The 14690-nt window shown below is 38.0% G+C and overlaps 1 protein-coding gene across 10 annotated transcripts in view; it reads left to right on the forward strand.

The window, feature by feature from the left end:
- The window catches only part of SFMBT2 (Scm like with four mbt domains 2), a 260454-nt gene that overhangs the window by 181521 nt on the left and 64243 nt on the right, over window positions 1-14690 (forward strand). For all 10 annotated transcript variants that reach the window (XM_077169475.1, XM_077169466.1, XM_077169470.1 and 7 more), the window contains 2 exons: window positions 1600-1682; window positions 7812-7938. In XM_077169475.1, the coding sequence (XP_077025590.1) occupies window positions 1600-1682; window positions 7812-7938 (210 nt within the window). The remainder of the gene's footprint in view (window positions 1-1599; window positions 1683-7811; window positions 7939-14690) is intronic.

The raw sequence follows: 14690 nt of genomic DNA on the forward strand, positions 1-14690 counted from the left end.
TATATAGAATTCTGAGACTTCTTATCCCCTGCTTGGGTGGAAATTAGCAGTGGTCTTTGTGGGTGTTCTAGGAAAGAAAGAAACATACCTCTATTACTGATGGTTTGCAAGGTTATGGAAGGGATTTGGATCAGTCCCAGGGCCAGAGAGAGGCAGCTGCCTTCTTGTTCACATTTGGTCACACACACACACCTATCCTAAAAAAAAGGCTGGTAAATTACAGTTACTTAATAAAAATTATACATCTTTTGTACCTGGGGAGTACGTATGGAGGTGGAAGGCAACCAATATTTTTAATAAGAATTTTCTGTGGTATCTCTACAGCTGTGAGGTTTAGCAAATGAAAAGTCTGCTCATGTTAAGTGAATTGGAAATTGTAATATTTATAATAGTATGGAGAAAAAATATTGAGGGACTTGGGTCAAAATATACTTCAGAAATCCATTATAGATTTATTTTACATACGCTTAAATCAGTAAGGAGAGCACATTCAGTGAAGATAGCAGTAACATTTCGCACATATTCAATTAATCATAATTGGTACTGCAGTTTCCATTCCCATTTGCTAGCCTGTGTTCACAGGCAACTTTTTAACATCTCACTCCCCTTTTCAGGACATCTTGTTAATTTATCTGCTTCCTGCAGATGACACGTATCTTAAGAGGTATTTTCCTAGCTAGACTGAGCCATCCCTTGGTACCTTTCTTATTTACAGTTCAGAACGGTTTCCTCTCACTTCCTGCCATGTCTTGTCATGGTTGTCACGATGGAGGTAGATGTATTGGATAATTGTTTCCTTTCCTACCCTTACTCCCAAAGAAAAGAAATGAAAAAAAAAAAGGAGACAAAAACCATTTGGGCAAGGGCTGTGTTTTATTGAATTCCAGTATACAGGTGAATAGTTGTTTTTCAGACCCCTCCCCCGGTATCTCACTTCACACCAGAGCATTCCATCTTTCCCTATTCTCATTTTCCTTCACCTTCAATCATTTGGTTCTAAGCAAAGTTCATATTCCTCCTTTCCCTTCATTTCTTCAGAAACTTTATCTCTAGAAGCTCTGTCCCTTGATTGCTATCTGTTTGACCTTCTTTAGTTCTTTGGAAAGCATTCCCGTATCATGTTTTTTTCAATATTAATTCAATATAAATTCAAATGGTGTCCATGAAGATAATGAAAAGTTAAGTACGCCTGAGCTCAATGTTTACACTTGGGGAGGGGGGGATTCTTGTATGTTTCTGCCAAATGGATTGTGAGAAAGCGTTTTGGATATTATCCCTCCTGAACTTCTTTCCTGTTGACAAACCTGCCCACTGGGAAGAGCTCCTGGAGATAGAGTCCAATCTTCTTTACGTGCCTTCAGGCACCACGTTATGGTAATGATGGGATACTTTACAGGTATCTTGTTATATGCATTTTTCAAAACTTTTCATCTGACCTTCTTAAAGTTTGAGGTGCTGTTAGGCTCATGGAAGCATCATCCTAGGTGGTCCAAGACATGCACCCATTATCATGTGAGTTACCAACACATCCTAATGCTGTTCATTTGTCTCAGATTTAGCCTGATTCATGCCATTTTATCTCTATTTTGTCCCATACAGGTTACTCTGGCCAGGATTTTGACTGGGCGGATTATCATAAGCAGCATGGGGCAGAGGCAGCCCCCCCCTTCTGCTTCAGAAACGTAAGATGCTTCTTCTTTTTATTACTACTTTTTTAATGAGAGATGTTGTCTATCACAGGTTTTATAAGTCGCCTTCAACTTATTGAGGAAGGTTAGAGTTCAGTCTTGTGCCAAAAAATCATGAAATTACCATGCTTTTGGAAAGTCCACTCTCTCATTTTGTATGAAAACTTAGGATGATGCTAGGCTGTAGTCAAAATCGTATAATAAATGCGCGGTGGCTGAAACACAGTATATATTTGTTTCTCATTTCTGGAAGAATCCATAATGTTTCTGATCAGTGGGTGGTTTTTCTTAGTGTGGAGAGTCACATACTTGGACTCGAGCTGGTTTTGGCTTCACCTTCTGAATCTAGCCAGCAGATAGGACTAGAGATCAAGCAAAAGGTATCCCAGGTTCTAGAAACTGTAGCCTGCTGTTGAAGCATATCACTTCCTTTGCTCTCTATTGGTGAGAACTGGTCACATGGCTCTATCATGTCATGAAGCTAGGACAGCTGTCCCGGCTAGGCAACTCTTCCCTGTCGTCTACTATGGAAGAAGGAGCGCAAATTCTGGTGGAGAGCTGGTCATCTGTGCCACCATTAGTAAGCATTTGCAATGTGTTAAAATGTTGATAATTTTTGTAGGTATGAGAGTGTCTGTTCTTGAGTTATATTCTTAAAGTATGATCTTAAAATGTTTTGCTTTGCAGTCCGTAAGGATCTTATTGTGATAAATGAAAAAACTGGGAAGGTTAAAGTTCTTGAACTTGAACTTGATAAACATATTTCAGGTAGTTATATAAATAATATCTTTATTCTTAGGAAAGGTATAAAGAACATGAAGTATATAACACACTCTTGAATGTTTAGAAAATTGATATATATATATGTATATATATAGATAAATAGAGAGAGAAAGAGACAGAGAGAGAGAGAGAGAGAGAGAGAGAGAGAGATGGATGGATAAGTAGCTGGCTGGCTAGATTAAATCATACCACAAATGTGACAAAATGTTAAAATTGGTAGATCTGGGTCTCTGGGGGAAGATGTATGTAGGAGTTCTCTATATGGGTTTTGTATTATTTTTACAACTGTCCTGTAAGTTTGAAATTCTTTCAAAATAAAAATGAGGATTTTTAGTGCTTTAAGAAGATGCCAGACAATTTTGCACTTTGCTTATGTTAAGCTGCTACCTTGTTCAAGTAGAGCCTATGTATAGCGATAGAATGTTTTTTACTATAAAGTAGCAATGAAATATGTGTATGTGTGTGTACACATGTATAATTGCAATTATAGGTGGTGGTTTTATAAAGTAGTTCATAAAGCTGTTCGTTTAAGCTTCACCATCCCTAGGAATTATGAAAAGGGATATGTATCATCTCCATTTTAAGAATGAGGCATAAATAGAGTATAGAGTGCTAAATGTACATTTAATCACGAAAGTTAATTCCTTATAGCAAAAAAAAAAAAAAAGATGTAGTGCTCTAATTGGGATCTGCTTTACAACACTGAAAAGTACTCCCAAATCAGATATTTGTTTTCTAAACACGTATCCTATACTTGCTGAATCATTGCATACCTTCTGCCCCCACCATGATTTGTATTACAGGGATAACACAATATGAGAACTGGGAGGTGATAGGGTTGTCTTAAAACAGAGGAACTCAACACTGAGCAAAAGCCAACATCAAATTTTGGAGAATTAAGTAGATTGATAACCGGGTCTACTTGTACTCATAAATACAGAAAAATTCACAGAATTGGAAACTCAAGTTCTTCTTAAATGATTAAATGAGCTTTCTGTTGGGCTTTTCCATTGCCTTGCACAAAAGTGGTTTCTCTGTAGCACTGGAGACCTTTGTGGTGTAGGTGGTTTGATGGGGACAGCCGTGTGACTGTCCTCCATGAGGACAGCAGCTGGGTAACCTGTAAGGCTGCTAAGTCCAGTGCGTTCCTACTTTACTTTTCACCACAATGATGTCACTGTCACAGGATCTCCTGGCCTCAGTGCCTCTCACATAGGACCATGGAAGCACTCTGTCCCATACCGCTACCCCTTTGAGGTTGTACTTTCTACCTGAAAAGAGAACTATTCCTATCCTGACTCTCTAGCCTTGGGAAGAGAATCCTCACATCTCTTCCTAGTGTCCAATATTTAGGGAACTATAACTTCTATGATAGCACAGCACCACTGGGGCTTAGTTTATCTGCTCTCTGCTTCCATTCAGCCAGCTGTTTTCCATATGGCTTTTAGTAGCTACATCTCCAGGTGGCCTCTGAGCTTTTGGGATTAGGAACCAAGATTAAATCTGCTTTAATGAACTTGCTGGTCTTACTCATTAGGAAGGTCCTTGGTACTAATATGTACCCTGCTCCCCTTTGTTTCTGGCTTCATTTATTTAATAGGCTGGATTGGTATCTGCCCATTGGCATATGCATTGCATTACTGGTGCTTTCCTGAATTTGTTAGCTTGCTACAAGTACTTTTTAATGGAATGCTTATTATGAATTCATTTTTAAATCACACATCTCCCATGTAGAAGGGAGAGTGGAGGCATGGAAGACATTTCCCCAGGGATGTTTAACAATCACAGGCAGTTATGAAATGGATTGACACAGCCAAATGCTTAGTAAAATAAACTCACAGGTAACAGTTTTGCTATTGATCCTTTATAAATTACCCTCAAGCAGTGAGCCGAAACGAAAATAGGTTATGTGGTTGTAGCTTTCCCTTATTAAGTAGAATAAAATGTGTTTTAACTCACTTAGAGGTTTTTCAGGCAGCCTATTGAGTTGTATTATCAGACAGAAACTCAATACATAATATGTTTGGATGAGGCAGGATGACTCGCAGAAAAATATTCTAGCCTACCTAAAATTATTATCTTTGATTTCTGTTTCCAAAGAAACAAAGGAATAGAATAAATTGGTTTCTTAATATATGTTAGATAATTCTGCATTTTTTCATTGCAGAAATTACAATAGAAAATTGTATTTTTCAACTTAACTTATATAAAAAGATATGTAAACGTGTATTACCTTGATTTCTTTCTATGAGTGACAAAAGGATGTCCCATTAATTATAGGAACATACTTAATTTGGTGTGTGTTTTTCAAAACAGATACAGTTATTTCTATCATGTTGTAACACATCTCATAATTTGCATTTGGCGATTTTCAAGTTTCATATTTATTTTAAAATAGGGGACAATTTGGCTTCTAATATTGGCTAATTAAACTCGTGTCTGAGTGACCCTCCTTCAGCTGGCAGTTCTAAGCTCTGGACAAAATACTAGAAACAACTACCTCAGTGCACTGGAGAATGAATAAAAGCAATGAGATTATGGAGGGAATAGATACTTGGAAGAAAGGAACAGCATGGAATGATTGTCCCTTTATTTTTAGGCTTTTCATCTGAAGGCAGCCACAGTTGGCAGTATACAGGATAGCTAAAACAGTGATAGAAATTTCACAGTCTTTCTGGTCTGATGAACTACATACCATAACATGGCCAGTGTCAATCACTGGAAATGAGGGGAGACTCTCAGACAGGAGAAAGCCAGAGAGGGAGAACCACAAATTCTGTGTATAAACTTTTCCTGAATCTCGGCTCATTCCTGATCTACATGTGTGTCAGTCAGGCTCCAAACAACCCAGCTAAGGATAAAATAACTGAACTGAGAATCAAGCTACTTAGACAGATGTTCTACTTTGGGTCAGTCATGGTAACTGCTTACTAAAGCAAAAAAGTCAACACTCTTGGGAGAAAAATAATACAGTCCAGAATAATCTTCATACATAACATTAAGAATATCCAGGGTCCAATCCAGAATTGTTGAACATATGGCAAAATAGGAAAACATAACCTATTCTCTGTGAGATAAGATAATCAGTAGGACCAAACCCATGATGACCCAGGTGTTGGAAGTTAACAGACAGGTGTTTTAATGCCTCTATTCTAACTAAGCCCTGTGATGTAAAGCAGTGGTTCTCAAAGTGTGGTTCCCACAACAGCAGCAGCAGCATCACTTGATAAATACCTGTTGTAAATACAAATTCTCTGGTCCCATCCAGATTAACCAAATCAGAAATTTATAGGAAGATAAGTTCTAGAACTGAAAATAAAATATCTGAAGTAAAGAAATTCACAAGGAGTTAATAAAAGAGTCAGTGACCTTGAATTTTTGAAGATAGAAAATTTCTAATCTGAAGAATAGAGAATTAAAAAATGATTGGGAAGAGGAAGATGAGCAGAGGCTTAGGGATCTGAAGGAAAATAATAGAATTTTTGAAGATAGAAATTTTCTAATCTGAAGAATAGAGAATTAAAAAATGATTGGGGAGAGAAAGATGAGCAGAGGCTTAGGGATCTGAAGGAAAATATTGTGTGTAGTTGGAGACTCAGAAGTGGCAAAACTGAGTGGCAGGAAAAAAATAATGGCCAAAAATTTCTCAGAGTAGCTGAAAGACCTACAGTTATAGGTTTGCTGCTCTCAGTGAACCTCAAGCAGCATAAATTCAAAGGAACCCAACTTTGTCAAATTGCTGGAATACAAACATTAAGAGAAAAATCTTGAAAATTGCTAGAGAAAAAAATGATATATTCCAAATAGGAGAACAACAATTTGAGTAACCACTGAGTTCTTCTCAGTAAGGACAGAGGCTAGAAGATAGTGGACAAAAGTATTTAGCATGCTGAAAGAAAAAAATGATTATTCAATAGCCAGCAAAAATATGCTCCAAGAATGAAGTTTATTAAAAACCAACACTTCACCAAAGAGGGTACATAGATGACAAAGAAACATGTAAAAAGAGGCTCAACTTCATCAGTTAGTAGGAAAATTGCAAATTAAAGGCACAATGAGATACCAATGATTACAATTTTTTAAAATGGCTATGCCAAGTGTCAGCAAGAATGCTCAGCAATTGGAACTCGCATATGTTGCTTTGGTGAGAATGCAAAATCTTAGGAACACTTTGGAAAATATTCTGACCGTTTCTTAGGAAGTAAAACATACACTTACCACCTGATACAGTGATCCCATGTGTAGAGAAATGAAAACGTACGTTCACACCAAAATTTGTACCTGCATGTGTATAGCAGCTTCGTTCATAATCACTCAAAATAAGAAATAACTCCAGTATTCTTCACCTGATAAATGGATAGACATTGTACATATATATAGTCCATGGTACAGCTATACATTTGAAATATTACTCACTAATTAAATAGAACAAGTTACCAGTACATGCAATAGCATGTATGAATCTCATATGCATTATGTTAAGTGAAAGAAGCTAGACCCCAAAGATATGATTCCATTTAGATGTCATTATGCAAAAGGAAAAATGATAGGAATCAGTAGTTGCCAGGGATTGGGAGGGATTGATTAAACGAGGGTCAGTGCTGGGGTATTTTGGAGGGTGAAGCTGTTGTTCAATATCTTGCTTGTGTTTATGGCTTCCAGACTGTGTGCTTTTGTCTACTGGCCCTAACCTCATAGAACTGTACACCAAAGAGCAAGCTTTTAGTATATGTAAATTTTTAAAAAGTGACTAAAAACGGAAATAAAAACATTCAAAAAGAACAAAGGTAAAATAAGGACAATTTCAGATGAAAGAAAACCAAGAGAATTCCTCACCAGCAAACCTGTCCTATAAGAAATTCTATGGGACATTCTCCAGATTGAAAGGAAATGAGGCCGTATGGGGACTTGGCTCTGCCTACTTTAATTCCCTTCAATAGGCCCTAGTTTGATCTGGTCAGGGACACAGGGAAGTGGAAGAAATGATTTGTCCTTTGGTGATTAAAGTAAGGGTGCATATGAACTGGAAAGAGGGGCTTCAGATTCATTTGTGTGTTTATTCTCTACCTCCTTTAACCAATATCCTTAGGCACCTCCAGTGTGCCAGGCTTAGTTCTAGATTTTAGGATATAAAAATAAAGAATGCAGAGTTCTTTCTTCACAAGGGATGGGAAAGACAAACATGTCAACATGCCTCTGTCTTATCCATAAGCTGCCTGTGCACATGCATGTGTGACTGTTTCTGGGTTTTTTTTGCCTCTTCATCTGCCCAGCGCTCTTGCTGCACCCGATTAGGCTCTGATACCCACCGGCTCAGTGTTAGTTCCGTTTGTCTTTCAGACATCGTTCAGTCGGGGCTTTACCAAGAACATGAAACTGGAAGCTGTCAACCCTAGGAATCCAGGCGAACTCTGTGTGGCCTCTGTCGTCAGCGTGAAGGGCAGGCTAATGTGGCTGCACCTGGAAGGTAGGTACAGAGTGGTGGCTCCAAAGAACTCCCGTCTCTACCGCGCGGTGGCAGGTCTAGAGGAATGTGGCACTTCTGAGAAGTGCCCCTTTTGGTTCCCTTTTACTTAAACGGATCTTACATTATTCAGTGTTCTTAAAATAAGTGAAGCTAATCAAATCTAAATTCACTCTGAGGCTCTCATCTTAACTAATAATTTCATGAAATGAGAGATGCTGATGTGGTAATTATGTTTGGGACACAGTGGTCTTTTTACATCTATGATCATAAAAGCGAATGTCCCAATTAAATTAATGAGTCACTGAGACTGGTATTTGAGGTTTTGCTTATTTTGAGGATAAAATGATATATTTGCATCTTAATGTGAATAATACCTTTTTACTTTAGTTTCTTCTGTTGATGTTTAATTTTTCCTCAAAATAGTAAGCGATGACTTTCTCCCCAGCTATGCAATAAATAGGATTTAAGCTTGTTTGTTTCATGATTAATTTCAATTATCCCTTGTTCTTAGCCTATTTATAAGTGTACAGATAATTCAGAGAAGAATGTATGTTTCTGAACAGAACCTGGATCAGATTTTGGATTTAGGGAGAAGACCCTATTTTCCTTGCTATTGTATTTTTCAATGAGAAATAATTAAAATGGATTTGATTTCTAAGGTTTTCCCATTTTTTCCATGATTTATAATTCCTTGGGTTTTTTAAACTTATTTCAGAGCAGTTCAAGTATATATGGAAATGAAGACTATATAGGAATAATAAAAAAAAATTAACTCTCTTGGTGTATAGTTAAAATCTCATTAGTTACTCATACCACAGCATTGAAAGAGAAAGTTTAGAGGGCAAATGTTCGTTCTTTTAATAATTGCAGAATTGTTGCTAATATCTTTTCCATCCTTATTTCCTCAGTAAGTCAGTCTAAAAAGCAGTGAAAATATTTAGATAGGCCTACAGTCTCATAAATATTGTAGTCCAAGAGATTGGGAAAGGTAGAGAACAGTAATTTTAACTGGATATTCTTCTGTTGTTAATTCCCAGAAAATAGTTTAAAACATGGCTGTGGTTTAGGGTTTCAAAATCAGTTCTAAATAAATGGAAATTCTCAAAAAGTTGAGTGCTTGGTTAATGGATTTTCAAGTAGAATGGCTTCAACCGGCATGTAGACAGAGGCAAAGTGGAGGTATTTCCGCGGTTACAGAAATAGAACATAACTTTATTTTCATTATTTACATGTAAGGTTGAATCACCTGCTCTTGGAGACGCACAATACTTTCTGTAATTCCCAGTCGCTACATTTAACTTGCTGTCTAACACCCAGCTGAAACCCAGTAAGAAACTGGAATCTCATTTACATTATTAACTTGAAAACAAAAATGGTTAAGTTTTGAGCCCATGTTTCATCATTCTTATTTAGCACATTACGGTTAAGTTTCTTGGACAGTCATTATTTATTTAGCAGTTTTTAGTTTCAGAGTGCCTTATAGCTGTTAATTACCTAACACAGACAGGAGTAAGTGTCGTGATTTTTATAGGTCGAGAAACCAGCTGAGCCATTAAAATATGCCTGGGGTTCAATTTCATTGCTCCTGACATCTTCTGTGTTGCTTAATTCACCAGACCCCACAGGATCCCAATTTTTAGAAAGAATGACGAGCAATATTCAGTGTAAATTTGACACTTTTGACAGTAGTTTCTCCTTTTGCTGGTCTTCTTTGGGCTATGGATTTTTGGTTTTGTAGCAAAAAGAAAAAAAAAAGTACGTTATCTCACATCAGCTCTTTTTCTATTCCCCAAAGTGCTGTCATCCTGTAGTAATGAAAATTAGTTTCCATTAGGAAACAATTCAGAAAATAGATTGCCCAGTTTTTCAGACTTTATTTGTTTTTTGAAAGTGTTTTAAGCAATCTATTGAATATCATCTATCTGGACTCATTAGACAAAATCATGCATCTGTCTTACCACTTAAAAAATATAATACACACAAAGTAAAGTTCAATCAGTCTCCTCAGTTGTGTTTAGATTTTTTTTTCCTTACCGAACATTTAATTTTTAAAGTGACAGCTTAGAATTCCTTATTTTTCACGGTTCTCTGTGTATAGTGTTTTCTTTCCTCAGTTCAGGGAATAACGATAGAAATTCTCCCTGGTGATTTTGTGGGTATTAAATTATTTTTATAATGACAATTATTCTGATTATGGGCCATTTTTATGACACTTTAAATTCATAAAGTGCTTTATAACAATTTTATTAGTTATTTTTAAGCATTAGATTAATTTAAAGTATTTTCAGCACATGGCTGATTGACTACTTTTGAGTCATTAAAATGCTCATTTTATTTAATATTTGACTTCTCTTGGAGTCAGATAGTTCTATAAGTGTCTACGAAGAAACAGATTTTGAAGAGGGAGCAATGAATAAGATACATGAGACTAATGTAATGTTATTTTAGGTGCATATTTGAAAATAATTTCAAGCTCTCACAAACCGCTGATAGTTAGCAAGGACAATTTATGATGGTGGGTTTTGTTCCACTGCTTTCTCATATGTTAATATTCTGCTTTAGTTTACTATTTCTGCTATTGTGGCCATTACCCATAATAATAACAATTACTTTCAGTTTTAATGCCTCTAGCATTGCAGCCGCACGGGACTAATCAAATATATAGCAACTGGCACACACACTCATAGGTCTGCATTCCCCCAAGTCAAGTAACTTTACATTCATTTCAGATTCTTTTTTTATGGGGCAAATGTGATCCGGGTATTTTACTTGGTCTCAAGGCTCTTTAGCTCCTTACATGGGTTGCATTGGCTTCTCTGGTGAGGACCACTTTCTGAGGATCATTTTTCCTGGGTACTTTATTATAAATATATACACATGTATAGTTCTATTCAAATGAGACCAGCTAGCTTTCTCACCCCAAATTCCAGTGGTTAATGTAAGAGATTAACAAGACCCTTTGAATCGTTTAGCTTTTCACCCATAGTTCCACAGGGAAAGCGAGATTTTTATTGAAAAGGAGTTTTTTTGCAAAATTTTTAAATAATAATGCTTTCTGTTTAGGTACTTTCGTAGTAGTTTGTCACATTATCTTGTGTGAGCCTCATAAACCCAGCCACTTTGCAGGACGAGGATATTTAGATGTGGAAAGCTCATGGTTTATGCAATTTCAAAGAGTTGTACGATAGAGCAGCCACTCCTGTTTCCTGGTGGCACAGCCACTTTGCCTCTGAGTTTTATTCTTTATTTTCTTTCCCCAAACCATTAGGTCATTGATCTCAGGCACTATGGGAAATATGCATATAGTTGATAATCATCTGAACTGCAAGTAGTTACCGCAAGGGAAAATGAGACCTGTGGGCCTCCCAGGACTTTTTATAAGTTAGGATTAAATTCTCCTGAAAGCATCAACGTAACTGATAGTGACCTAAACCATTGCTTCTCAGTCTTTAATATGCACATGAATCCCATTGAATCTTGTTAAAATTCAAATTATGATTCATTAAATCTAGGCAGGGTGGAGTAGTGCAGGCTGAGATTCTTCATTTTTGACAAACTGCCAGATGAACCAATGCTGCTGGTTTGTTGATCTTTGGGAGGGCAAAGTACTTTCTCTCAAGCAGTAAAATCTGGGCATATAAAGTAGAGCTGATATATCAGTTTGAGTTTTTATGAATTAGCAGGCTCCTTCTGTCTTTTTGTTATGCCCTCCTCTTAGCTTTTGTCTTTATGATTACAAGGTGAATGTTGTACCTCCGGACATTGTGTCAGAGTTCCAGAAAGGGAGAAGATAGGAAGGAGCAATGAACATGAATATGTCTGTACTGTTTAAAACTCTTCCTTAGAAACCTCTCTTAGTGATGTATGCTTGAATCTCATTGGCCAGAACTGTGTTACTTGGCTGCGATCAGCTCTGAGGAAGTCTAGGAAATTGAGTATTTTTATTTTCCAGCCTCTTTAGTAAAAGAAGACAAGGGAGAAAGGGTTGTGACTGATTTTTGAGCAACCAGTCTACAGTGTCTGCCACATTTATCAACGAAACAAAGCTGAACAGGAGAGTCAACAAAAGAATTCTGTCAAATAAGTATATGTAATTAGAGAGGGGATTGAGTTTAGAGATGTTGCTGAAAGCACAGAGGACTAGGCAGGTAAAGTACTTATACTGCCTTCCAGCTGACAAGTCTGTCCTGGTAAAAGCTTCCTTACTTTGATGTTATACTGCTGCTTTGGGGTGAGGACAGAGTGGAGAGTCCTTAAATGGACTAATTCCTCCTTCTTAGATGAGTTTTCTTGGCTTCACCTTTTTTCTCTTTCCTTCATGTTTGAAAGTCAGAGTTCTTCAAAGGTCTTTTCTTCACCAAAGTTCATACATGATCTCATCTTCAAAGAGTAATTCTGTGCTGATATCCAAATACCCAACTCTCGCAGGAAATGACTTCACCACTCTTACTCTCATCTCTCCCTGAACATCTCTCCAGGGATTCCAACCATCACCTTCAGCTCGGCATGTCCAAAACAGGTTTGACTGTTGTAGCCCCTCCATCTGCCCTTCTCCTCAAGCACCCTGACCGACTCCACAGCACCATCATTGTACTCAATTCAGAAAGCACAGTCATCTAAGTTAGGAACCCTCAAACAGTTCTTATCTATTCGCTCTCTCACTTCCCCCCATAGCCAGTGAGTTATTTCTGCATCCCATCTCCATCTCTGTTTTTCTTTTCCCAACTCAACACTCCAATTCAGGTCTTCATTCCGTCCTCTTACTATTTCAGTAGTTTCCCAGCTACTTTCCCGGCCATCTTCATGGGGCTCCAACAATTGGCTTTATTAAACACAGATGCTGGCCACCCATCACCGATGCCTTCCTGATGAGTCTATGTAAATCTTGAGGAATAAGAGAAAATACTTAACATGGCACTCAGGAGCCCCTCTCCAAAATCCACATATGCTCACTAGATGTGTGATCTTAAGCACTTTTCATTAGAAGGCTTAAATCTCTTTTCTGCTTTGCACAGCTCCATAAACTCTCCACAGCAGTAGAGTCAAGCCCATAGAATCAAGACCTGGGTTGATTGGGCGAAATAATATTCATATAGGGCTTAGCACCCACAGTTGGCACATAGTTGTAAGTGCCTGGTGGGTGGAGGTTCTTATGATATTATGTTAAGCAGCAACTTATCTTTTCAGCCTTCCAACCTCGCATATAGCCTATGCTCCACCAGAACAGATCAGTCTTTGGGTCATAAACATCCTGACGTCATTGTTGGTGCTATATGGCGTTTGTTGGACCTCTGCCTCTGTCTTTTCATAACATACAGCACAGTGTTTATACAAGACTTTGCATGTTCCTGAACCAAAATCTTATTGGAGATGCAGCAGTGCCTCCAAAACTGCTGTTTTGCCAACCAAATTTTGAGGCAATGAGGTGTTTTATACTTGAAAGCTAAACTTTCAAAAACCCTTGATTACTTTGTCAATCCTTCGTTAAGTTCCAGTGAATGACCATCTACATCATAGTTAATTGGGGTCCTGTTAAAATGGCAATTCCCGGGTTCCAGGCAGACCTGCACATCTGAATCCCTGGGAGTGGGTCTAGGAATCTGCATTTACAAAGGTGCCTTCCCAGATGATTCTTAGGCATATTAGAGTTTGCAAACCCTTCTGATGGGCAAGAAATCTTGAGGCAGTCCATTGACAAGAAGAACTTGTCTTCATCTCTCCTGAGGGCTTTGCTTCAGGAACCAAAGCAAAGTTTGGGTGTTCTGGGTGCTGCAGTAAATGTGACTTCGGTTGGGCTCAAGCCCCGGAGAGGAAGTCTAATATAACCTACCTGCAGAGAGAGGCTGGACCTGGCTCCTTCTGCCTCTGTAGAGGAGGTGACAGCTACCTTGTAATGAGAGGTTCTGCAAAAGGGATTGGGGCTCCTCTAGGTAGAAGATGGATGTGTGATACCCCTTCCCCCCCAAAAAAAAGAAAACAGACAACCTCCATGCTTTGTAAAGCCCCAGAGCTAGACTGCCTGGATTCAGATCTGAATCTGCTATGTAACAGCTGTTTGATCTTTCTATAAACACACATACACATAAATACATACATATTTGGTCCCATTTCTCTGACTGCCCTTCAGACTGCTTATTTTCTGTGATATCTTGATCTTGCCAGCCACAATTTTAAGAAATAAGAGTTAAGGAATCTCTTTATTCCTTAGGAATTTCGCCCCAGAACCGACAAAGGGGTAAGTGCCTGCTGTGTAGATGGGCATCTGCAAAGGGAAAAAGCGTCGCAGGTGGGCTGCAGATTTCCGTCTTCTGTTCTTGCTTGTTCACGGATGATCAGATGCGGCTTTAAGTCTGTTCTACCTTTTTGTCTCCTATTGATTTTATCAAATTTGGTGTGACCTTTAACCTTCAACGGGAATACTAAACAAGTTTAACTTATCCCTTTAAATACCTATTACCTTTCTTCTCACCCCAGTTTTTAGCTGAGATAAAAGAGACTGTTTTATTTCTATTACAGAAATAAATGGAAATGCATTTGCTTTACCTGCTCTGCAGTTGCTCTTGGCTCCTTTCTCTTATCTGCCTCTGGCTTCTGGTCCCTCAGTAGCATCTTCCTCTCTTGTTCTCTCCCACACCTGTTCTCTTACATAATTTATTAGAAATGAAGAAATTACATGATTTTCAGCTTTCGATAGGACTGTATCCTAGGAAGGTACTTAGACATAGGGACCAGCTGTCTCCTTTCCTACCATT

Source organism: Tamandua tetradactyla, chromosome 7 (assembly GCF_023851605.1).
Source record: "Tamandua tetradactyla isolate mTamTet1 chromosome 7, mTamTet1.pri, whole genome shotgun sequence".
Lineage (NCBI taxonomy): Eukaryota > Metazoa > Chordata > Mammalia > Pilosa > Myrmecophagidae > Tamandua > Tamandua tetradactyla.